General features: G+C 39.3%; 2 protein-coding genes across 2 annotated transcripts; one reads left to right on the top strand and one right to left on the bottom strand.

The window, feature by feature from the left end:
* Positions 1 to 5,652: 5,652 nt before the first annotated feature.
* aadac (arylacetamide deacetylase) lies at positions 5,653 to 15,899 on the top strand. Its single transcript, XM_017495105.3, has 5 exons — positions 5,653 to 5,886; positions 9,317 to 9,545; positions 10,409 to 10,478; positions 13,990 to 14,161; positions 14,349 to 15,899. The coding sequence occupies exons 1-5, from the start codon at positions 5,746 to 5,748 to the stop codon at positions 14,946 to 14,948; spliced, it is 1,212 nt and encodes a 403-aa protein (XP_017350594.1). The 5' UTR covers positions 5,653 to 5,745; the 3' UTR covers positions 14,949 to 15,899.
* Positions 15,900 to 19,729: 3,830 nt separating this feature from the next.
* On the bottom strand, positions 19,730 to 20,839 carry LOC108280252 (cysteinyl leukotriene receptor 2). Its single transcript, XM_053673808.1, has one exon. It carries the CDS (start codon positions 20,837 to 20,839, stop codon positions 19,730 to 19,732), a length of 1,110 nt encoding a protein of 369 aa, XP_053529783.1.
* Positions 20,840 to 26,964: the final 6,125 nt, after the last annotated feature.

Here is a 26,964-nt window from a genome sequence, read left to right as displayed (position 1 = left end):
TGTGTGTGTGTGTGTGTGTGTGTGTGTGTGTGTGTGTGTGTGTGCGCGTGCGTGTGTGTGTCTTCAGGAATGTCCATCATCAATTACCATCATGACATGACTTCTGACCCACCAACCGTGTTGAAAAAGTGATGAGTAAGGAAAGATCATTGTGTCAGAGGAAAGGCAAAGGTGCAATGCAGTGAAGAGGCAGAATATGTTCAGCACATTACGTTTGTAGAGAAGTTCGCTCACTTACGTTTGTTAAGAGCATTACAGAAATCTAAATAGAGTATTATGGAAATTATGAGACACAGATAGATTTAGAAATACAATTTGTGGAAGTAATAGCCTAGTTATCTAAGATTTTTCATTCATGATAAAGAGAACTTGTATACTGTGTGTAAAAGGAGATGCAATTGTATTGTAATCAGACTGGGAAATACAGAGTGAACAAAAGATGATTTAAAAAAACTATATATATATATATATATATATATATATATATATATATATATATATATATATATGTATATATATATATATATATATGTGTATATATATATATATATATATATATATATATATATATATATATATATATATATATATATATATATATATATATATATATATATATATAAATCCTGTCCTAGAGAGATACTTTTACATGTACAGAGTTTAGCAGACACCCATATTCAGAGCAACTTACACAAGTGCTTCGTGGCATCTTTCAAAAACATATCATCATGCTAGATCACAAGGTCAGCCATCAGCCTAAAACACTGTTGGGGAGATTCGTACAGTATGAAAAGAAAACAAATTTAAAGATGAACAAAGTCCTAACTCAAGTTCTTAGGGAAGAGGAAGGACTTTAGTCTTCATTTGAAGTGAAATGCTGCCCCCTTCAGTATAAAATGGAACATGTTCAAAGACGTGTAAGTACATTTAGAGGGATGGACCATAGAATTATAGAAGTCCAAAAAGAACACATAGAAAGGCAACAACAACAAAAACAACAATAACAACAACAAAAAAAACAATACAACTTACTGACTGTTACAAAGCGCTAACACTGGAGACTCCTTCCATAAGTGCTCCATAAACACTTCACCACAGAAAACTTCACCATATCAACGATTAGATTTTAATTGTCTTAGTCTTAATCTTAATCTTTAGTTTTAAGATTATGTAGAATGTAGTTAATATAAAGCTTTGATTTGAATCACAGTCAGCACTGCTGTCAGCGAATATAGAAAATGAATCAACACTTTCTTTCTGATTCGATAAGTTAACAGTGCTGCGATATAACGGCTTGAAGTTTCGAAGCTTTTTGTGTTGTTTGCTAATTTCATCTTGCCAGGAAATAGAAGCTATAAATATAAAAATGTAAGAATGTATCAACTAGTAGCAAGTGCAGAGAAAACATATGTTTATTGAAAGTTCTACCTACATGGAATAGATACAGTTTAAAAATCTAGTTATAATAGACATATAATAAACATATAAACGACACATTAAAGACAGTGCATTGACAAAATTACTGTATTTCTCAAAAGACCAAAAATGATCGAAAACAGCAAAAAAAAAACTAGGGTAGGATAATCTGAGGCAAAACCGATGGTGTATCCCTAGAGGGCGCCAAAAGTAACAGAAAGAAACTTCAAACCTAATAGAGTGCTGTAGGGATGACGTATTTTTGCAGGCCAACCAGGAAGTTAGCACCACCCTGGTTCTCGCGACAAAAGCCAATAGTATTTTTCCATTGGCTTTTGAATTATTGCACAAAATAAGCTCTGTGACCAACAAAAGTTTATGATTCTTACACGTTTTGTTCATCAAGATAATCTTCACAAATGAACACAACTTTTTATGAATTTTGAAGCCTAAATACAATCACCAGAAGTAAAAAGCTAAAGTTAGGCTATGAACGAATTGCACCACGGTTGTATGACTTCAACGTCACCATAACGAAGCTTCAGACAACTCTTCCAATCTTTATTTACAAACACACTACAATTGGAAAATACTAGGCTATAAATTGAAAAAACATTCAATTTGAATTGGAATTGTTTGCAAGAGCGCGAATATAAACGCAACGAGGCAGTAGTAGATGAGTTTTCCTGTTCGGTGTGATAACATTTTTATTAGGACCTTTACATATACTCATTACATATCTCAAAGGTCTCTGTTTCTCTCATCCAGTCAATGCCTGTGTGCTATACAGTCCCCTCTGAAGATATTGGAACGGCAAGGCCGATTCTTCTTCTTCTACTTCTTCTTTTTTTTTTGGCTATTGGCTGAAGACGTTTGGGTTTGAGATCAAAAGATGAATTTCAGCTTTTATTTCCAGGTATTTACATTAAGATGTGTTAAACTAGCAAAAATATTGCAAGCAAAAATATTGGAACATGTGACTGACAGGTGTTTCTTGTAACCCAGTTGTGCCCTGTTAGATTGCATGTATATCTATTCTTGGTTTTAGCCTTCGGTTTCACCTGTGAAGACTGCATTCAATGTTCAAAAGGATAAGACAACATGCAGATCAGAGAGCTGTCTAAGGGAGAAAAAGCAGCTGTTTTGAAGCTGAGAAAAGATGGAAAATCAGAGCCATTGCACAACCATTGGGCATAGCCAGTACAACAATTTGGAATGTCCTGAAAAAGAAAGAAACCACTGGTGTACTGAGCAACAGACACCGAATGTGTCGGCCAAGGAAAACGACAACAGCTGATGACAGAAACATTGTGAGACCTGTGAAGAAAAATCCAAAAGTAACAGTTAGTGACATCACCAACAACCTCCACATGACAGGGGTGAAGGTATCACAATCCATCGTTTGAAGAAGACTTCGAGAACAGAAATATAGAGGACATACCACAAGATGCAAACCACTCATGAGCAGTAAGAATCAGAAAGCAGTTTGGAAATTGCAAAGAAATACAGAGATGATCCACAAAAGTTCTGGAACCAAGATTAACCTCTACCAAAGTGATGGAAAGGCCAAAGTGTGGAGAAAGAAAGGATCTGCTCATGATCCAAAACATACAAGTTCATCTGTGAAACATGGTGGAGGTAGTGTCATGGCTTGGGCTCGCATGGCTGCTTCTGGCACAGGCTCACTAATCTTTATTGATGATGTAACTCATAATGGTAGCAGAAGAATGAATTCAGAAATTTAGGGGAACACTTTGTCTGCCAATTTACAGAGAAATGCACCCAATTAATCAGGAGGAACTTCATCATACAGCAAGACAATGATCCAAAACACACGACCAACTCGACAAAGGATCAGGGGGAAAAAGTGGAAAGTACTGGCTATTATCCAGTAAAGTGGACTGGCTATTATCTTGTCTTGTGGATTATATGTAAACATCTGTTATGTGAAATAGCTTATTCAGGACAGTAATAAATAAATTTTAAAAAACAACATTAGATTTTTATAATCTTATCTTGTTAAAAGTATTAAGATTTAGCAGATTCTGCAAGGGATAACATCTGGTGAAAACCTACCCTGAGAATGAGTTGGCCTTTGCAAATCGTTTATTTTATGTCTTGCAGTTATTTGTGTGTTTATTTGAATGTAGGTAGGGGGCCATTATCTGGTTTAAAGATCCATCTATGGCCAAGTCCTAACCTCCTGTCAGAAGTAACAAAGTGTTAGTATGAAATATTCTGGGACTGAGCAGAATAGAGGTTTCTGCTTTCTGCTTTTCTAGGCTTTTTGACACAAGGTTATTTCGGACTGAGACGAATTGTACCTTTGACCAAGGCTTAGCCTCAACGTGATCTGAAAACAACGTGGGCACATGCAGGAATCTTTTGACTTGTCTCAGAGCTGCAGAAATCTGATGATGTGCCATGATTTCACACATTCTACTCATTAAAACAATTCAGTCTGCATGTAAGAATTCCAGACACAGCATGAGCCTTGAGTCATGAGGACGAGTCTGTTTAAATCTAAGAAATAAATCACTTCTCCAACCAAACTAGTTAATAAGAAACACATAAATGGACGAGTACCTGCAAGGAGATTAAGGAGCGTAACCTGGGAAAGTTCCAACATACCACATGGTAAGAAACATTTAAAGCAAGAGAAAGTGCTGAAGTCTGAGAGTTGCATGATGAGCGGATTGAAAGATTCCAGAAAGTTTGCAAACTTATCTGAGAATCAGTGGGCACTATTTCCATTAAAAGCTGTGCTGTAACTGTGTCTTACTGTACTTATTGTATGTCCAGATGTGCTTTAATGGCTGGAAGATTCATGTTTGATTCAGTCAGTGTTTTCTCATAATGCACAACTGATGCAGCGCACTTACATGTGCAAGAGAATGATCAGATTTTGAGCACACTGGATGAATGTTTTTGATCACTGACAACAAACAGCTTGGAAATTGCTAAAGCCTGAAACTATGGTAATGACAATGTTCGAGTCATTTGTTCATCCCTTGACCGCCTCATAGGCTGAATGCAGCGGGGCTGTGACGTGATGAACGAACGACTTGAACCCGAAGACTCGTGAGGTGAACTAATCAATTCCTCTACAGAACCTACCGCGATGTTGCAGCGCATGCACGCTCAAAAAATGAACGCATCGCATCGCTCTCTGACACATCTCCTCGTTCCCGAGTCACATTAAAGATTCGGTCAAAATGAACGAATCGTTCGTGAACGACACATCACTACTGACAACGCGTTTCAGGCTTTTGATTTTTCAAACTTTGCAGACTTTTTTTTTCTTTTTTAAACATCCACAAACACTCATATAAGGGCGCACGGTGGCTTAGTAGTTAGCACGTTCGCCTCACACCTCCAGGTCGGGGATTCGATTCCCACCGTGGTTCCCACCTGTGTGTGCGGAGTTTGCATGTTCTCCCTGTGCTGCGGGGGTTTCCTCTGGGGACTCCGGTTTCCTCCCCCAGTCCAAAGACATGCATGGTAGGCTGATTGGCGTGTCCAAAGTGTCCGTAGTGCATAAATGGGTGTGTGTGTGTGCATGTGTGTGTGATTGTGGCCTGCATCGGATTGGCACCCTGTCCAGGGTGTTCCCCGCCTTGTCTCCGATGCTCCCTGGGATAGGCTCCAGGTTTCCCCGTGACCCTGAAAGAAGGATAAGCGGTATACAAGATGGATGGATGGATGGATGGAAACACTCACATAACACACTACATGCAAGGTAATATTTGAAAAACCATAATAGGAGCACTTTAATATGTGAATAATCAGATTATATTCGTGAACTAAATCTGTGCTGGTGATATAATTCTGTCTGGAGAGAAATAAAAGCATGCCCGAACACACTCTCACACTCACTTATAACACTTAATAAAGATTCAATACTCAAAACTCCAGCTAGTCATGCAGACCAGCACTCCATATGGTCTCACTTACAGTTATATTTAGCCAGTGAGATACCACAGGCTACAAGTTTTCCCTAAGGCTCCAATAAGTGCAGTGAAGATAGCTGGCTGCTGAATTTATTTTTAATTAGAAATCCAGGAATGTGGATTATTTTATTATTATTATTATTATTATTATTTTAAAAGGTTTTATGCAGGTGCTGTAATAGAATATATACGACGTATTAAAGATATTAAATATGGTAATTGTGGGTAAATTGCATGCATGCATAAACATCAACGCCCCTCCCAGAGAAACGCCGGTGTGCGCGCGCCGTCCTATTCAATCCCGGATTACCGGAGAGTATAACTACCGGCCGAGCGGAAGAGGGGAAAGTATTGTTCACGCGCTCCTTTAGCACCTGAAATGCAATCCAAAGGAGCGCTTTTCCTCCTCGCCGTGTGCGCGTTAACGGCGTATTACATCTACTCCCCCATTCCGGAGAACATCGAGCAGAGGTGGAAGCTCATGATTACAGACTGCTTCTTCAGGAGTTTGAGTCACTTGGTAAGTCCATCTCTGCATTCAAATAAAGATCTGAAATCCATTTGAATGAGCCCTTGTACATGCGAGTCTACACCATATCAACATTATTTAATTGAATTCTGTTTTTAAGACTTTTATTATTATTTTTTATTATTTTTTTTATGTAAACATGACATGTGAACCATCTGTAACACTCCAGTGTAATATAGACCATTGTTCTTTTTATTACTCCATGCTCCAAATCAATCCTAATCCACAATTTAATGCAATCACTTACAAACATTAAATAAGACATAACTCCAGAGCTAAGGTGCATATTACTATATTTATTCAAAAATAAATATAAATAGACGTATAAATTGTCAGTACACTTGCACACCAAATATATATATAAAAAAAATTTAGTGTTTAAGTTTAATAACATGTTTTTCAGCAGTTATGATTTACTTACTTTCTAACTTTCAGTACTTTTTATTACAGATTTATTTATTTAATTTTTTTATTTATCATTTATTATTATTATTATTATTATTATTATTATTATTTAAATGGCAACATTTTAGTGTTTATTCTAATACAGGACGTGCATCAGTATTCATAGTAACGCGTTCATGTTACGTCTTATTTATAATGATCGGATTTCGTTTTAAAGCATATATGATGTTTCACGTTCTTTTAAATATCTCATTCCTGTAAGTGCTCAGAGGCAGAATAAGAGTTAACAACATTATGTCAGATTATGTCAGGTCTTAATCCAGGCACTGGAAGCTCTGCTCACCTGTTCTAATTATAGGAGTTATTATAGACACTGGGAGTTTATTTATGGAAGAGCTGTTGCTTATGTATTTTTCTAATCCTATATTTTGAATAAGTAATTGATCTAGCTGAAGCGCATGAATGGTAGGTTGAATATTTCAATGTTAATATCGCATGATGTCCAAAAAGTGACATGTTTATTTCTATTTGCACATAAACATTACTGTACCATGTATATCCACGTGTATGTGACCAATACAGCATTTTTACTTGTCTGCTTACTTGAAAATGATCTCTGTAGACTGTCCACATCTTCCTCATCCCTTATGCCAGTAATAAAAAATTTATTAATAATAATAATAATCCATCCGTCCATCCATCCTCAACCGCTTATCTGTTAATCGGGTCGCAGGGGCAGCAGCTCCAGCAGGGGACCGCAAACTTCCCTTTCCCAAGCAACGTTAACCAGCGCTGACTGGGGGATCCCGAGGCGCTCCCAGGCCAGTGTGGAGATATAATCTCTCCACCTAGTCCTGGGTCTTCCCCGAGGTCTCCTCCAAGCTGGACGTGCCTGGAAAATAATAATAATAATAATAATAATAATAATAATAATAATAATTTTATGGAACAGCACATCTACTCGATAACATGTTAAATGCAGCAAGTTCCCAAGGGAGCTGTCATGGTAGCACCAAAGGGCGCACAACTGCACAACCAATCATCTCCAGCACATCACGTGCCTCATGAATCACTCCAACCTGTGTCTTGTTACGCCTTGTTAGCATCACTATTTAAGTTCTCTGCTGTGTCTGAAATCACTCATTCGTTCACTATTCCCTATATAGTGAATGACATTTGAGTCCACTGTATGGGGAAGAAGTGAAGGAAAATGAGTGTTCTCACTGTTCATTTCTCACGTTTATTGTATTAGTTGATGGAGAACAAAAAGTGCTTGTCATGTTTTTTTACTATTAGGCGTATTTATTATTATTTCAAGGGGTTTCCTGTCAGTGTCCTCAAGCTGACTTCTGAGGTAAACCTGCTGTAAAATCTACTCTGTCTGGCTAGTTTTGGTTCTGGCGAAACTTCTTTTTCCCGAGGAGGTGAAGAAAGGCGTGTTTCAGATAGACTAACAACATTAAGGCGTGCTTTGTTAGCTCGAAGATGCCACCTATCCGTAAGAAGACATTAGACAAAATACATCCAGCTCTTAACTAAATAACTGACTAGATCTTTCCATCTCCTGTAAGAAACAAATGTTACAAATCTTGATACGGCTGTATTTTAACGAATAAAAAGTTACACGTGCGTTGGAAGAAGTTGCTGCCTCAGGTCTTCCCATCCGCCATGTTTATTTTTCTTTTGTGTTCTATCACAGTCTCACGTTTTGAGTATGGGAAATAGTGCGTTGGCGGGTGTACGTCGGATGTACACTTGAAATCCGAGTGCATTGTGGGTATAAATGAGTGTACAAATTTAGAGAATGAAGATGTTTACTCAGAATTTCGACACTACAAAATGGCCGACACCCTATATAGTGCACTATAAAGGAGATTATCTGCACTTGCCTCTACCTCTACCGATTTCTGACGGAAAGCTAGACCGACCAATGGATGCAGCAGATTTTTTCCAGCAGGGGCTCCTGGAGAAAACCACCTGATGTGGGAGGAACACGTGAAGGGAGATTGGGTTAGTGCCACACTGGAATAGCTTGCTGCCATGTGCCCCCTTAGGAACTTTTTCTTTGTTTGAGGAGTTGGGGGTCTTGACCAGGTCTCCCACCTACTCCCTGCTCCACTGAGGATGTCGCTCCGTTTGTTGCTGAGCTTACCCTTCTACCCCTCATTACCACAGAGGATGCCATGACGGCTCTCAGGTGTCACTCAGTCTCCCTGCTCCACTTCGGACGTCACTTTTCCAACCGGCTCCTCTCAGGACATCTCACCACCTTCCTACTCTGCTGAGGACGTCGCTCTGCTTCCTTTCTTGGCTGAGGATGCCTCTTCACCTCCCTGCTCTGCTGATTTACATTGCACCCTCTTGCTTTGCAGAGGACATCACTTACCTCCTCCCCCCTAATGCTCCAAGGAAGACGTCGCTTCTTACTTACTTACTTACTTACTTGCACAATAAGTTATTTGCACTTGCGTCCGCCTCCACTACCAGTTCCTGACAGGTGCACCTAGAAAAATTACTTTATTACTTATTTAAAAGTATAAATGAGAATTGTAAGGCGCTCTGGATAAAAGTGTTGGCCAAAAATGTATTGAATGTAAAAGCTTACTGGCATAATAACTGCCTAAGGCTCTAACTTCAGTCAGTTCCTAATTAAGGTGACAAATCTGATGGTTTAATTAAAACATGCCTCATTATGAAAGGTTGTTGCCTTATTTATGATCTGTCTTCTCATAATTATGTGACTCATAATTAGAGTAAAAGCACCTGAAGCATGTACATGCTTGACTGATGCTTGGGGTGTGTGTGTGTGTATAAGAATTGAAGGGTCATAAAGAATAGTAATATTCACAATCACCCTGTCCTTGGTCAAAATGATCTAAATGTGTTTACGTTACACCATCCATCTTTCCAATCAAACACGTATATCTAAACTCCGTCTCGCCCCTTTCTCGCTCTCTCTCTCTCTCTCTTTCTCTCTTTCTCTCTCTCTCTTCCTCATCATTTCTTTTCTCTCCAGGCGGACTTCACTGAGCTGATAGGTCTGGCAGAGTACATGGACGTCATGATGATCATCACGTTCTTGGAAAATGTGGTACCCGTGTCTGACGAGCGGGTGAAGGTGGCGGAAGAGCGTTTTGATGGCGTGGAGGTGGTGGTGTATGAACCTAGTCAGGACAGAGGAACAGGCGAGATGAGGAGGGCAGTCATTTACCTGCATGGTGGAGGATGGTGTCTTGGCAGCGCTAGTGAGTCTCATTAAACATCACATAAACGTGTACAGTGCCCTCCACTAACATTGGCACCCTTGGTATATATGAGGAAAGACGGCAGTGAAAAATTCTTTTATTGTTTAATCTTTTGATATTTTGTTTAAATGGTCACATATTCTGCTCTCATGGATATCAAACAATTGCAAACAAAACACAGGTTTAGCAAAAAATGTATTTGCACTGTAATTATTTAGGCTATAATTACCTGTCTACCACCTGAATAATTCTCGATTCTGATTGGTCTGAAGCAGCTCTGACATTAGGGCTGGCTGCAAGTCAAATTACAGTAACAATTAGTGGTAAAGCTGTAACCTTAAATTTTCCACCAGGACTAGAAGACGTGTTTGCTCTTTTAGGTTTTATGGTAACATGAGAAGCTGCTTGTTATTATTGTTTTTTGGGGGTTTTTTTTGTCTTAACTTTAAAAGAGAGGCTGTTAATGCACCAGGCATTTATAGCTGCTATAATGTCAGTGATACAAATTGTTTTGCAGACATTCCCAAGCATTAAATCCGTGTCTCTCCATGTATAAATGGTTAATAATAAATTCATTAAAAGTTGTAATTGTTGGCAAATCACTTCTTTTTTAAGAAGAATAAAAAGTTTCAGGACATGCTGGCAGTAAGAAAAGTAATCCACTTCGGGGTGCAAACATCTGCTTTGTAATGGGACCACCAACACCACACCAACACATCATGGATTATATTCCTATAGCAGCATGGCCCAATTCCTCAAATGCGTACGTTATGTCTATAATTACACTTGGCGTAAATAGGGTTCTCTCTCTCTCTCTCTCTCTCTCTCTCTCTCTCTCTCTCTCTCTCTCTCTCTCTCTCCAGAAATGGGTCCATATGATCACCTGTCCAGACAGACGGTTACAGAACTAAATGCTGTGGTTGTTGCTGTAGAGTGAGTATTCAGCCATATTGTGTTGAAATCCTGGAAGGAGTCTAAAGGTCTCCCTGCACTACCCAGAACTGCTCTATTTGTACAGTGGATTCTTTTCTGAATCTCTGTAGTACCTGGATATCATATGCCTCATCTCTGAAATTGTTGACCTTTTTATTTCATTCACATTTATAATCCCCACCCACATTAAGTGTTAACATATAACACATGATTTTCACTATTTACATCTGTGTGTTGCACGTGATCGTCCCTGCTGCTTTAAATAACGAACAGATCATTTCGCTTGGAGCAGAATGGCGTGATCTTGTCGGAGAAATTGAATTTGTAACTGGGATAATAAAAACAGTTCTTGGTAGTGCACTCGGATTTTTCGACCCCAGTACTTGTGGTTTTGAAGCTTCTTATAACTACAAAGTAGTTATTTCTTCTTATTATTTTATAACTTGCCAACACCAGTGGTGTTTGGCTGAGCTGGATTTCATAAATCTCCATCTGTTCCAACTTTCGTGACCTCAGTGTAAATTTTTGGTGTAGTATTTGGGAAAAAAACCAAAAGGTTCTATCTCTAAACTCTGGTTTTATACGCGTCTATATGCTAGCCAGCCACTATTTAGGATGAACATGCAATATAGGCAGATGTAGCCAAATAATATTCATGATCTGTTCTACAGGGTGTCCCAAAAGTCGACATACATATGGGAAATGAACACTTTTTTTTTAGAAAAATGTCTTCCGAACTCTTTATACTTGGTATTTATCTATTTATTTATTCTGATAGATGGCCTTTAAGAATGCCTTTGATAAACGAAGAATGTACTGAAATCATTGTCATGGCTGGATCAGGAAGCTGTCGCAAGGTTGTGATGGACTTTAAAAGGAAACTTGGCATGCACATCACACAGCACTGCTGCCAAACTTAACTTTTTATTTTTATTATTATTTATTTTTTTTAAATGGAAGTGTTTCCCCTGTGTACGGAGATTGTTGGGATGGCATGACGGAGGTGAAAAGAACTTTTAGCTGTAGATCTTTTGTGCATAAAGCTAGTAATAAAGAAAACTGGGGTGGGGGGGTGGGTACATTGGGGTGGCAGAATTGTTTTTGTAATTTGAATTGTTTCTCATTAACTAGTGTTAGGATGTGTAGACATCTGTAACTGTGACTGAAGGTCTGCTAGTAGACTATATCAGAGTTTCTTATATTATATAACCTTAAAACCTAGGGTTTGTTGAACTGTAAATGTACAGCGTGTCAGGAACGAATGAGAATAAAACTGCATATACTTCAGTTTGTATTTATTATTTACAATATATTCTGTATACAGATTTTGCCCAACATATTCGGATCAGTTTCTGACTTTTTTGGATATTGTGTAGGTTTCAGTAGCTCGGAGGTTTCCTAGCAGGAATGTCATCACTTCGTTGCCCCAAACTGTATCTCAAAATGGGTCTTCACCCTGTTAGATCTTGATAATATTAAGGTCACGCTTTTGCCTTTTGCTCAAACTGTCTGACAACTCTGGTCTTTTTTATCTGTGCCTGACCGACCTGTGCATAACACGCATTATGTTCTTCTCTGTGATTGGCTGCACACAGAAAACATGGCATGTGAGAATATGCCCGGGATCTGCCTCCCTCTAAAAACATTGTGTAGCAAACCGAGCCAGAAATGTGAAGTCTGTCTATTAGACCATGGCAGGGATCAGAAAATGGTCAGACTGTGCAACCACGGAGAGATCCATATCCGACAAAACACAGACTGAAAGATCACTTTAGAATCTAGAAATAATATTATGAGTGTATCCTAAATGTTAATGCAATTGTATCTCAGCAAGTAACGATATTTGAAATATAACGAAATTAAGCTGATTTTATGAAAACTATATATGCAAAATATATCATTTTAGGGGGAAAATAGACTTGAGTGTCTTATCATAATGTCATAAGTAAGGAATAAGAACTTTTATTTAGCAATAATAACACAACTGTGCTATTCTAGGAAAATAATCAACAACAAGATGGTGTGATGGTCCAATGCGAAGAAAAGTTACTGCTACCACCTCAACGTTGATTACTTTCCTATAAGAACACGTCCTATGCGTTTTATCCCTCTTGCACCACAGCAATGTGCCTGTATAATGTTTTATATAGTTTATATAGTTGTGCTCATAAATTTACATAACCCTTTTGAACAGGACGATCGGTGTAAATTATTTTGCCTTCTGGGAAAAATAAAGGGCAGTACTAAATGGAAAAAAAGAGAGATTTATACAAAATAACAATTTACACCGGTAATCCTGTTCAAAAGTTTACCCCCCCCCCCCCCCCCCCCCCGGCTCTTAATATATCGTGTTGCCTTCTTGAGCATCAGTGAATGTTTGCACCTTTTTGTAATAGCTGTGTACGAGTCCCTCAGTTGTCCTCAGTGTTATCCTAAGATCTTTAAAAAAAAAATACAATAAACAATTTATACCTGCAATAGGTGTGTAAATTTGAGCACAACTGTAATGTATGTAACCTATCCATTTATGCATTTAATTACATTTAGTTACATTTAATTACACTTTACACTTTTGACCAATCTGGTTTGAGAATTTGACCGTGCTGTAAACTGTGAATACTGTGCTATAAAACATGGATCGACACATGCAAAACTTTACAAAGTACACAAGTAAAAGAAGGAAAGAGACATTGGAGATGGATAATAAGGATCAGGTGCGGCTGATGATCAGGAGCCAGTGCACAGCAAGAGAAAATCAAAGTTCTCCCAATGCATTCCAGCCTATGTGGAAAACAAATTTGTAAACGTCTTCCTTTTAGAAAGTCTGACTTTAGTTTTGGTTGTGAGATAGAAATGGAAAATGTAGAAACATTTGGGACACAGTATTATAAAACAACTGATTTCAACTCATCCCCTTATAATTCCTTTGTTTTGGAATGATTCTAGTCTGCACTACCATTAGAAAATTTAGTAGTATGTCAATGTATGTTATGTGAAACAGCTTATACAGGGCAGTACTAAATATTTAGAATCCTCACTTTTTTTAATCCAAAAAATTTATATTTTGCAGATTCTGCAAGGGGTATATAAACTTATGACCTCCACTGTGTTAAGGAAGTTAAGATGCGGCTTGACCTGAATGAGGAACAATGAATAAAGAAAGTATAAAGATGATTTTGTAAGACAATTTAGTCACGTATTACGTGAGGTAAGATTGCAGCTTTCTCCGGTTTCCTCATACACAGAGAGCTACTTATGATAATAAACATGCTGAAAGTAATATGCACAGGCAGACCGCACAACTTTGCGCAACTCTGATGCGGTGTATACTGTCTAGCTATCCATTCTGTATTTGATTACTGGGAGCTGTTTTCATTTCGGATGGAATGATCAAATGATGAACGTGACATGAGTTGAGAAAGGAATCCGTAATTTATCATTTAGGCATGGCCGAGTCCTATCCTAGAAAAAATTGCGTTTTGCTGTAACGCATGAACTATTTTGTGCACAGGTACCGCCTGGCTCCTCCATACCACTTCCCTGTTGCCTTTGAGGATGTGTATCGTGTAGTGAAGTACTTCCTTCAGCCTGATGTTCTGGACCGGTACAAGGTGGATCCGGAGCGTGTTGCGGTTTCAGGTGACAGTGCCGGAGGAAACCTGGCAGCCGCTGTGACGCAACAAGTGAGGAGCATTACAATATGTAATAATTTTTCATTTATGGCAGCAAGGAGGCACAGAAGTTAATTCATGCGTTACAGCAGAACTCGAGGTCTTTCTAGGATGGCTTAATGTTTTGTTCAGGAATTCAGGATTTAAACTAGTCACATCTGGTCACTAGCAATTCACCTCACTGTGTTTCCAATTTCAGATGCAGCTGGAACCAAACCAGCTTGTGAAACTAAAAGTCCAGGCTTTAATCTACCCGGTCATGCAAGCGCTGGATCTCAACACACCGTCATACCAGCAGAACCAGCACATGCCAATCCTGCCACGCACGCTCATGGTCCGCTTCTGGAGCGAGTACTTCACTAGTGACAAATCATTTCTCACTGCCATGTTGGCCAATAACCACAACAGTGCAGAATCCATCGCGCTGCTGAAATTCGCCAACTGGAGCGTCTTCCTACCTGAGCCCTACCGCCGGGCGTACAGCTACAGCGGCCTGTCGATATCGACAAACAAACCCTCCGTGTCGCTAGTGGACCCGCGGGCGTCGCCGTTACTGGTGCCCGACTCTGTGTTGCGTCAGCTGCCTAAAACGTATGTTGTGACGTGCGAGTACGATGTGCTGCGTGACGACGGCATGATGTATGTAACGCGCTTGCGTCTGGCCGGCGTCCACGTGACGCACGAACACTACAGAGAGGGTTTTCACGGCCTAGTTATGTTCACTCTGTGGCCCACAGAGTTCGAAATCGCCAACAGGATTACGGACGGTTATCTGCTGTGGCTCAAGGAGAACTTGTAAAAGGATATTTGCAACAGGATTGGTTTACAGACCTTGTCTCAGAGGTCCTTCCCAGCACCAAGCTGCGTTTAGATGTTGCTTTTTTTCACATTTCGTCTTCGTTTCATATGTTGGAGTGTTTCCTGATTAAAAGTCTGATTTACCGTTGTATTATCAGGGCGTAATATTTGCATGATTCATGACTACTTCTGGCTTGTAGAGAAAAACAGAGCAGAGAAATGTTTTTTTTTTTTTTTTTAATCTACATCATTCTGTTGATTTATGTCAGTATAAAAGTATGCCAGATAATTTTTAAATTTTTTAAATTTTTTTTTTATAAGTCTCATTAATTATTTACAGACCTCAGCTGTTAATCGTTTGTGTTGTTCAGTCTTTAGACTCAATGGGGTTTGGTTTAACAAGCATTAACATAGTTATGTCATGTCTAAAATGCACATGTTTTTGTTTTTGTTTAGTTTTTTCAATGTGAAACTGGGAAAATCCTGATAGTAATTTGCATACGGTTTTATTCTGTTGATTTTCCTTCACCATCGCTGCATTCTTAAGTGCCTCAGAAAGTGTGTGTGTGTGTGTGTGTGTGTGTGTGTGTGTGTGTGTGTGTGTGTGTGTGTGTGTGTGTGTGTGTGCATGGTACAGCCAACAACTGAGGAGTGTTTTTAAAATGTATCTTTCACAACTGGGCTTTCAGTTCCACTTAAAACAACTGAAGCATGCAGTGAGGTAACACATTTAAGCTGATTTATAGCCCATCCCACCCACACACACCTCCTCAATATTACTCCAGCTCTGGTTTATATTAAAACGCTCATTCTAAAACATTAGCGTTTCTATAGTAACGTGTAATTCACATAAGACTTTTTGACGTTTTAATTTTTGAAAGGGAAAAAAAGTGTAGCAGTTTTGGAAGGAGTCTCCAGCATCAGCGTTTTTTGAGAGAAAAGGGGGGGGGGGGGGGGGGGGGGCTGAAGAGCTGTTTATAGCTACTATAACATAAGTGATAACAGCAATTAGCATGGATATTCTACAACATTAACTCTATAAAATGGGTAAAAAGAGTATGATGTGGTGGTCTTTTTAATAAATAAAACAGATGTTCGCCTTGGTAAATTGTGGTACAAGAGGAATAAAACACGACGGGGACTAAGACGTAAGACTGACACAAGAGTAAGACTTTAACGGGTAATCAGCCGGAGTAAAGATCGAGACCAGAAAGATGTCAGAAATTTACAACTTAATCTGAATTCCAGTGGGAATTATTCAATTTTTAAAGGATGGAAAAAGTTCATCTGAGTGCATGATAAAACCATAGTCGTTGATACAAAGGTGCCAACATTTACGCACAGTTTAGCCGTACCATTTATGATCTTTGACCCCTTGCTATGACGGCTAAGAATTACACTTTTCTGCTTCATCAGCTGTCAGACCAAACACAAATAAAATATCAAACCAATTTATTGAAAAGTGAAATGACAAGCTAGTGGTTTCTTCTGCTAGCGGTTCATTTTGTTTCACGTTGCCTTTATCTAGGTTCGCTTTGACCTGTGAATTTGCAAACCTTGCTTTTGTAAACCAATAGAAAACACGAGGGCGGGGCTGTGGTGTCTGGTCGCTGAAAACGCAAGGTAGTTGTATTGTCCGCCAACATTTTTGACCAAGGCTTTTTTTTTGTTTGTTTTCGTTTTTCTTAACAATGTTGGCAGCTCTGTTAATATGTTACTGAGTATAAACATCACAAAAGATAATGCGGGAATTTTCAGAGCATTATTTGTTGAATTATATATTCTGTTCACCACTAACCACTAGTCTGATTTTGGAATTATTATTATTTTTATTTTTTTTTCAGCTACATGTACCTTATGAGAATAGGCTTTAAAGCTTGACTATGAAGAGTGAGCAGGAAATTTTTTACCCCCCTCCTCTGAGATACCTAAGCCAAAGCATTTTGTGTGGGTTCACTCAAGTGGAGTTCACCCAGAGGAGACAGGAAGGAGATCAGCTGAGGTATGCTCTCATCCACCACAAAAAAAAAAAAAAAAAAAAAAAAAAAAAAATCAGTCTTGATATGCTGCATATGGACAGAAATACATTCACACCACATGGAGCGAGATATTTCCTTTATTGTGGTTATTACATGGAATTAGACACAAATGAAGCATGTAAACATTGGCAGCCGTAACAAAATCTCCAAGTATGGTTTAAGTATAATTAAAAGCTCATGCTTGCTTTTCATTTCCATTTTTGGACCGAGTCTCTTGGGACTAGCATTAACGTGAAGCTCTTTCTGCCAAAAAATACAGCATAGTGATTGTCCAAGGGATTTCTGCAAATTCGACAGCCTGCCACAAAACGTGAGCTAAATGATGTTTGGTATAAATATATCCTAAAGAACGTGAAATGTATGAAACATGTGAGAGTGTATTGAAAGGATTTGCCTGCATCCTTCTGGGGGATTTAGAGTTTATAACAAAGGATTCAGCAGCACAAACAGATCATTCCACTAGATTCATACAAGAGCTTTATCCTGGTCAGCATCGCGGCGAATCCGGAGCTTATCCCAGGAGCACACCCTAGATGGGACGCCAATCAATCACAGGGTACCATGCACACACGTTCGCACGGTCATTCACACCTATGGCAAGTTAGAGTCACGAATCCACCTACTGGCATGTTTTTGGGAGGTAAGAGGAAACCGAAGAGCCCGGAGAAAACCTGTGTAAAAACTCAGCGCAGTTCCACACTGTGCCACCCCTTTCCATACTTCCTATTGTACAGGGGTTGATTACAACCACTAAGCCAATGTATGTAAAGTCACAGGGTCTGAAATAAATCTGGAAATGTTATTGTTGTATGGATCTGTATTTGTAACCAATGAGCAGTCAGTTTGTTCTAGTTTTCTAACTGGAGCTAGATGAAAAACATTCAAAAACAGAAACCCATAGTATGCATGTCAATGAAAAGAAAACTTAAAAGGGAAAAGAAAAGCCATAGAATGCTCATTTTCATAATGGACCGGATTGAGAATCAACATGTTGTCACTCTTGGGCATTGAGCTAGACATTGACAATTTGGTGGATGAGATTGGAGCAAGAATGTGTTCCAAATTATCACTGAGACTACTCAAATACTTGTAATGGATTTTTAATGCAGTACAGTGCATTTATTATTGCATGTCTTGGGTTGTTTTGGTGGGGTACTCAGGATTCCTTCCACTGGTTCATCCCTAGTGGTATGGCAAGGGGATTCAATTCGATTCAATTTTACTTGTATAGTACCTTTTACAACAGACATTGTCTCAAAGCAGCTTTACAGAAATATATAAACACAGGATACAGATTTTAAGTGCGTGCATTAATCCCAATTGAGCAAGCCGGTGGCGACGGTGACAAGGAAATACATCAGTCTGGGAAGGGTTACAAAGCTATTTCAAAGGTTCTGGGACTCCGGCACAGTAGTGAACCTTCCCAGAAGTGGCACACCTTCCAAAATTCCAGGGGTTCCTGCATAGGTTCCTAACCAGGGGCCCAGGATTTAATAATCCGTCCATACTAACCTGTAATGGACTTGTGTAAAATCCAGGGAGCATTCCCAGTTTTACACCCAGTATTCCTGTGATTGTGTCCGGATCCACCATGATGAATGAATGAAGGGATGAACAAATTAAATAATTAATTAATTGAATACATTTCTTCAGTTCCTGAGTCAAGGTCAGCGCAAAAAAACGTGTGCCATTCCTAAAATGTTTCTTTTACCATGGGATAATTATCTATGGTTAAATATTGAATTCCACTATAGGATAATAAGTGTGGTGCGACAGGCTTGTATACCATTTCTAAACATATCATATGTAAAGGTACTATATCTTGCAGTGAGGATGAATTTTAAATGATACCCATCCTAATAAACTTAGTTAATCAAAAGTATTCTGGGACAACATGTTTCATTTTGGCTTCCATATTCATGTTCCTTATTACTATAAGGATTATATTCAATGCCCTTTAAATGAACTGATCAAATCAGAACGCAGTTTCAAACAGACTTTATGAAAAAGAGCATGTTTTTGCACTTGGCAGGAAGAAGACACACATCTTTAAGATATCAGTCATGGAATTTGGTACATGCTTTGCCATGTGCACTTTGTTAATCTTTTGATATAGCTAAGCCAGGTTTACATACTTTGTAAATATATACACATGCTCAAAGCTGTCCAGCTAAATGTGCTTACAAAGTGAAACACAGTCTAACTACTGATCTCCTCAGCAGCCTTAAATGTCATAGACATTGATCAAAGAATGTGATTACTTAGAAAACCTGCTTAGCTGTCAGCTGTTAAATGCTCTAATCGCCGTGAATCTTAGAAGCCAGTCTGCTTAAAGAGTTTGTCAGGTTATAAGGTTGATGAACTGCAGATGTATGCTGTAGATCATTTGTTCCTTTTTACCCTCTAATTATTATCGCCTGTATGGAGGAACACACTGTAGAACTATCCACTTGTTTTACAAGCTTGACGGTTGTTTTACTGATTCTAGAAGACATGCATCAGCTGTAATGAGACAGAAAAAAAAAAGTAGACTGGAGCAATGTCTGTTCAATTCAAGTGCCAAGGAAGAAAAATACCCCAACATGTCTAGCAGCCATTTTTTGATGCCTTGTCTTACTGGACTAACCATGGCAGATTTAATTGCCCTTCTACTTCCTTGGTTGAAGAGTTCCAGGTTCCAGGTTATCCTGAAGGACGTACTCATACTGAACAATGAACTGTAATCTTGTGGTGTGTGGAGCCATCAAGCATCAGTATCGCTTTTCTGGGACAGTGGCAACTCCCGAGAGGAAGCTTGGTCCCTGTCTGTAGTATTTGGTTCTCCAACCAATGGTAGCTGCACAACAGCTGGAGCCGTGGAACTCAAACTGGTATTCTCTAGTGCACAAGAAAGGTGCACATGAGCAATTAACTTATTTATGACGGCTTTGAATCCATGGCCCACAAACAGGAAGAGAAGCGGATCCAGGCAACTGTTGACTGCTGCAAAGCACAGCGTCGCCACCACCGATTTCTGCAAGGTGGCCAGCAACTGGCATGTCGCCATGTGCTCTTGCATCATGTAGTGGAGGTGCAGCGTGCGTTGGATGTGGTAAGGGAGGAAACAAAGACAGAAGATCAGAAGCACCAAGCAGATCAGAGCCACGTCACGCTGCCTTTGTCCAGCCCGGATCCTCAAGATGTGTCTGATCATGAGGGAGTAGCAAATCAATACCACTGTTAGCGGAAGCAAAAAGCAGATCACCAGTACCACCAGGTTCAGATGATACAGCAAAGCCCAGGAGTCTTTCCCTGCTGGTTCCAGGCATCCCTCTGCCCGCATGCTGAATCCAGAGGTTATAGCAAGGTATAAAATGTTTCCGCCTACCACAAAGACCCAGATTCCCCAGCACAGGAAGTGAGCCCATTTGCAAGCCTTGCTGTTCTGGAGCCGAACTCGACCCGCTAGCACCAAGTAGCGGCACATGCTGAGGGCTGTCAGAAAGAAGATGCTGCAATACATGCTGATGTAGAACATGAAGGTGGAGAAACGGCAAGCGAGGGTCAAATGTAACACTGTGGAACTGGGAAGAGATTCCTGCATACCAGTTGAGTCGCTGAAGTAAAAGGCGATCCGTAGCGGCAGTGTAAGGATGAAGATGAGATCTGATACAGCAAGGTGGATAAGAAAAATGGTAGAGAGACGATTCTTCACAGAGAGCTTACAGAAGACATACAGAGCGCCGACATTGGCTAAAAGACCGAAAATAAAGACCAGGCTGAAGACCACGGTGTAGGTGGTGAATTTGTATTCCTCTGAGTGGGTACAGTTGGGACCTTGTAGGACTGAACTGTTGCCTTCTCCTCTCTCCATCATGCATCAGATCCTGCAAATCAGAGCACGTAATTGTGAAAAATACAGCTGCATTTGATATTCAAGTTTCACAATGTGTTTGAACAAGTATTGCTGTTCTACGACAATGGGGTGGTGTGATAGGGCCTGACATGAACCGGAGTTACTTACTTACTTTTACTACTGCAAAGCTGATTCCAGTGCTGATTTATGTGAAGTGCTGGCCACACAAAACCCTGTGTATTACCCTGTGCAACAAAAATATATAGGAGGGGAAATAATCGTTCAGACAATTGTTTTCGTTATTAAATACTTCCACTTCCATCTTCCAACTAAACACTTCCGATGCACATATTCAATTGAAATTTACACAATGTCTTTTCATACCACATGAGAAGCATTTGGTTCTTCCTCTGCGAAGCCAAAATGCAGTGAACATGTTAGATTTGTCACTCTGGTGGAAATGGATAAGGGCTAAATTATGAATAAGGGGGGGGGGGGGGGGCAGCAATAAGCAAAAAGGCAGCATAAGGACAGCTTACACTCCATATATCAAACCTTTTTGATGCCAGCCCCATGAGCGGCAATCAGCCATGACATTAAAAATTCCTGCCTAATATTGTGCAGGTCCCCCTCCCGGTGTGCCAGCAAAACAGCTCTGATCTATTGATGCATGGACTCCACAAGACCTCTAAAGCTGTGCTGTGGTATCTGGCACCAAGACGTTAGCCGCAGATCCATAAAGTCCTGTAAGTTGTGAGGTGGAGTCTTCATGGATCGGACATGTTTGTCCAGCTGATCCCACAGATGATTGATAGGATTGAGATCTGGGGAATTTGGAGGCCGAGTCAACACCTTGAACTCTTTGTCATGTTCCTCAAACCGTTCCTGAACTATTTTTGCAGTGTGGCAGGGGGCATTATCCCGCTGAAAGATCACTGCCATTAGGGAATATCATTCCCATGAAGAGGTGTACATGGTATGCAACAATGTTTAGTCAGGTGGCACATGTCGAAGTAACATCCACATGACTTTCAAATCTTCAAATACTCAAATCAATGAGAACTGACACTTTCGGACTCATGTTTACTGCATGAGTTAAATGGTGCATATGTGGATGGATTTCCTGCTCTAACACACCTGATTTAACTCATGTGATCATGACCATGCCCTCTCCTGAATGAGGTGAAGTAAAATGTGCTAATTTTCAGATAAAACAGGTTTCTGAAATTACAAGTCCATCAGACGGATCTTCCATAACCTTTAATTATTTAAAATAATTGAAGACAACTTGGCAAGAGGAATGGGCCAAAACTGAACCACAATGATGCAAACAAAAAACAAACAAACAAAAAAACGCTAATTGTTTTTTTTGTTTGTTTGTTTGTTGTTGTTTTTTTTTTTTACCTTACTAGATAAAAAAAAAGAAGTTTATCTTATGTAAAAGACTACAACAGAAGGTTTCCCTTCCAGAAGATGTTCCAAGTAGGACCCTTTAGGAAACCCTTTCTTCTAAAGGTGTTATCCATGTGAGCATTTTTGGTCAAGTGAACCTTTAAAATACAAAATCCTGATGCTTGTTTACAATCCAAACAGGAAGAGCTTAGCTGGAGCCTCAACTTGGACCGAGAGCTGGCTCAGGGATGCAGTGTGACTATATTATCACTGTTATTTTTCAGCGAGGAGAAAACCTGAGATCTTATCATTATCCCCAGGAGAGGAGAAAAACAACAATGAAAGACAAAATGAGGTCTTCGCTCGACGATGACCATGGAGGCTCGGCATGCAGGGTAATAAAGTGTACACCAGAGACTACACAAGATCTTTGACGGTGCTTTGTTTTGTCATAAACGTTGTATGGTGTGTGCATTTTGTGCACATTTGTAGCAGCACGGTAAAAATTAAATTAAAAAGTGAGCTAAGATTGCAGTTTGTGTGCACTTTAGTGCTATTTTCCATTCCAGCTAGTTTAAAAAGCTACACTGTTCAGCGGAGTAGGGCACTGCAACATGCCTAGTGTCACACAGCCTACTATCGCAAAGCAGCAAGTGGCTTATTTACCATTTAGGTTGTAAGTCTTGTTGGTGATCAGCAAGATAAGCAAGATATTTTTTTCCATTTCTAACATCATGAGGATGAAAAACCTTGTCTCAGACACAAAGAAGTCACTTTAATTTCTGTGGTTGGTGTGGTTGGGGTAAAAATGGAGAGGTGACATAAGCTGGCAGCTAATTCTAATTCATTTCTAGATATGACCACAAGTTTTCCAGTGTACTATAATACAACTCAAATCAAAAAGGTTTCACCGTGTGTATCACGCCACTCGTCTGTGCTCACCACATACAGTTTCACTTCTTAGTATGAAACGGTTACTACAGTGGAGTTAGCAACATCATCAGCGGACACGGCAGATGATACTTTTGAATTAAAATATATGAAAGCTTGTCAGATGAAGATTAAAAGAAAGAAGGGATCCTAATTTTCCCAGGAATTGATTACGTCGATTTAAAACTGGAAGTCCGAATTATACATAATGCAATGTTAAAAGTGTCTAGACTTAAATGTGCGCAAGAATACTACAGTTAGAAGTAAGTTATTTTGGTTTCACAATTTCAAATATGTAACTATGGGAAGGGTTACATATTTACATACACCTCTTCAAGGTTAGGGCAGGGTTAGTGTCTGTAGCCTTTCTCATGACTTTAATATCAGAAAGCAAACAAAACCCAACCATGACCCTGATTCTCATGAAACGGAACCTATTATTATTATTATTATTATCCATCCATCTATCCATATTCTATACCTCTTATCCTACAGGGTCACGGGGAACCTGGAGCCTATCCCACGGAGCATCAGAGACAAGGTGGGGTACACCCTGGACGGGGTGCCAATACATTGCAGGGCACACTCATATTCACACACTACGGACACGCCAATCAGCACATGTCTTTGGACTGGAGGGCACATGTCTTTGGACTGGAGGAGGAAACCCTCGTAGCATGGGGAGAAAATGAAAATTTCCACACACAGAGCTGCGGCGGGAATTGAACCCGTGACCCTAGAAGTGTGAGGCAAACATGCTAACCACTAACCCATTGTGCATCCAGCTTCTATACCGCTTTATCCTTTTCAGGGTCACGGGTATTATTATTATTATTATTATTATTATTATTATTATTATTATTATTATTATTATTATTATTATTATTATTATTATTATTATTATTAAATAAACTTTAATGTGTGAATCGCAAGACAGACTAATATACAATCTCAATGATTGCTTGTGGTATCCGTACAACTCAGCAGCTATGGATTTCATCGTTTTAAATATAGGTAATTAATAATGATTATAATAATAATGAATGATTAATACTAATTAATAACTAAATATTCATGCTTTTTTAGATTTGTTACACATCCTGTAGGGTCTAAATGAAATCTAGAGATGTATTTATTAGACAGTTGATCAAATAATTATTATTTGCAATAATTTATTTATTTATTTGTTTTTTTTTAAAAACAGTGAGTAGTATTAGTTTTTGAAGCATAAATTAGGTTCCCTCTGCAACATCATACATAGTAACCAACCCTCAATGGGACAGTATGGGCATCATATGTGTTCCAGTTGAGAGAATATCCACTGCTACGATGAAAGCAATGTGCCATACGCAAAGATAAACGCTACTGTGACAAGAGACTTAAAACTATGTAACTGATAATAATAGACTTGATAAGAAAATGTAAACAACTTACCTGCGTAGATGCCTCAGTTTGTTGTGTGCTTGCCTGTCGATGTGTGTAGAAACTGCTGAGTTCTTTCAGTTCACAATTCCGTTTCTGTCTCTCTGCAGCATGCCTACTACTCAGATAAACTGCAAAATGCATTATAACATGCACAGTACATACCGCAGGTATAAACAGAGCATCAAAAGAGTGATTGGCTAAGTGATAAGAGAAAATATAGGAAGTGGTTTGCTCCCCTATAGCAATCTCTTTGTGCAGTTTCCCCAAAGAGACAACTTGTGAATTTCCTATTACATGTGTTTGGCCAATTGTTGCTGCAAGCCTTTTATAATTGACCAATTGGTGTGTGAGAAGGTGGGAATTACAGAAAGGGGATACTAGACCATAAGCACATCATAATGAAACTAAAGCCGAATCCCGGACATTTTCTCAAATTTAGAAGTCCCAGCCGGACGCTGTTTTTAAGACCAGAAACAGAGAACATGTCCGGGAAAAAGAGGACGTACCGTTACCCTACTATACCATAAGATTTATTCATAAAATTTTACTTTGTTAACCAAAACAATAATTCCCAGATTGTCATGAAATTCTCCCCAAACAAAATTGAACCAAGGGGAACCAATATGAGCAGCTAGGACTAGCGTGTCCAGTTAGAACAAGCCTGAAAGTGACCGTAAGCTCTCTAAAAGCATCAAATCTGACCAGCTGAGGCTAGTGATAAGGTAAGACCAGCTAACTGTCCCAGTCTGGGTTTTTTTGTTTGTTTGGTTTTTTTTTTAAAGCAGGAATTAGGCTAAATATTGTGTAATTTAAACAATTAGGCATGTTTGCTAGCAAGTTAGCTAACATTAGGCTAACAACTATATTCAACTAATATCTTATGACACTAGAGAAATATATAACATTAAGCTAACTAATTGTGCAGTGTAATTAAACTGTAAGTTTCAGGATGCTAGCAAGATCGCTAACATGTAATTAAAACTATTAGGCAGTTTTACTAGCAAGGGAGCTAACATTAGATTAACTACATATTGTATTTTGTCATTTAAACTGCTAGCCAGGTTGACTAGTGAGTGAAGTCACATGAAGGTATAGGCTAGAGTAAAACATGAATACAAACTGAATCATGTTTTGGGATTTGGGATGTGAATCACAGGGAGAACCAGAAGATAAATATTAAATAATACATTACTTTGTGACCATTTTGTGTAAGAACTTTCAGCGAAGTGGCTTTAACGCTAAGAGGGAATTCACAGAGCCACCTACTGGGCTTTGAAGATATGACAAGAGCAGATTTTCCTCTTAATGGAAAACCTGTGATCCAAATGAATCTTTACTTAAAATGAAATGCCAAAACATGCAGTCTCATGCTTATCTCATGGTGATCGGGATCGAACCAGATGGGCTAGTCTTATTAATGCTCATGGTTTTGAAATAGGACGTTCAACAAGCACACATGGATGTGATGGTAAGGTGTCCACATACTTTTGATCATTATACAGCATGATCACAGAAAGTGTTCATATTTGCAAACAGAACACCGCTCTATAAAATGAGGGTATGTCTATCACAAAAGAAACGTTTTCAAGTCTCTAAAATCCTTTAAACTGTGTTTAACTACCGCTCAAACTTTTGGCAAAGAAATCCAAATATAATCTGAAGTTCCATCTGAGAAAGAGGATGTGAACATGTCATGAGATTAGCGAAGATTCCAATCCATGACCATATAAACAGGATGCAGAACACAGCAGATAACAGTGCAAGATATAGAGAGGTAACGATGGTTACTTGCATTAAACCTGAGCGCATCAGCGTGAGATAACGATCATCTCAAATGCTGTTTCAGTCAGATACACAACGAGTCTGGAGGCACACACTGCAAAGAGCCCTTGCTGGATACTCCTGGCATGTTAAATCGAAAGCTATGTACAGTATGTAGCAAATTTTAATCCCTTCTGGTCATTTTAAAAGGATTTGTTAAACGCATGTGGCTTAGTGGTTAGCACGTTCGCCTCACACCACCAGGGTCAGTGGTTTGATTCCCACCGTGTGGCCCTGTGTCTGCGGAGCCTGCATACTCTCTCGTGCTCTCTCGTGCTGCGGGGGTTTCCTCCCCCAGTCCAAAAACATGCATGGTAGGCGTGTCCAAAGTGTCCGTAGTGTATGAATGGGTGTGTGAGTGTGTATGTAATTGTGCCCTGGGATAGGTTCCAAGTTCCCCCATGACCCTGAAAAGTGGTATAGAAGATGGATGGATGGAATTAATTGAAAGTATAGATAAAGCATCAACATCTTACTCACTGTGAAGTGGAAGTATGAAGCCAAAAATGTAAAAACACTGCTACTTTTAAATGTAGTCAAGCATAAAAAAATCAAAAATAAATGTTATAACTGAT

The sequence above is a fragment of the Ictalurus punctatus genome, chromosome 20 (assembly GCF_001660625.3).
Source record: "Ictalurus punctatus breed USDA103 chromosome 20, Coco_2.0, whole genome shotgun sequence".
Classification (NCBI taxonomy): Eukaryota; Metazoa; Chordata; class Actinopteri; order Siluriformes; family Ictaluridae; genus Ictalurus; species Ictalurus punctatus.
The sequence above is the reverse complement of the archived record's forward strand: the minus strand, read 5'-3'. Positions and strand labels throughout refer to the sequence as shown.

Coding starts and splice junctions, on each gene's coding strand:
- aadac (XM_017495105.3), top strand. CDS start 5,746: ATGCAATCCAAAGGAGCGCTTTTCCTCCTCGCCGTGTGCGCGTTAACG. Junction 9,546..10,408: donor ATGGTGTCTTGGCAGCGCTA/GTGAGTCTCATT, acceptor CTCTCTCTCCAG/AAATGGGTCCATATGATCAC. Junction 14,162..14,348: donor CAGCCGCTGTGACGCAACAA/GTGAGGAGCATT, acceptor TTCCAATTTCAG/ATGCAGCTGGAACCAAACCA.
- LOC108280252 (XM_053673808.1), bottom strand. CDS start 20,839: ATGGAGAGAGGAGAAGGCAACAGTTCAGTCCTACAAGGTCCCAACTGT.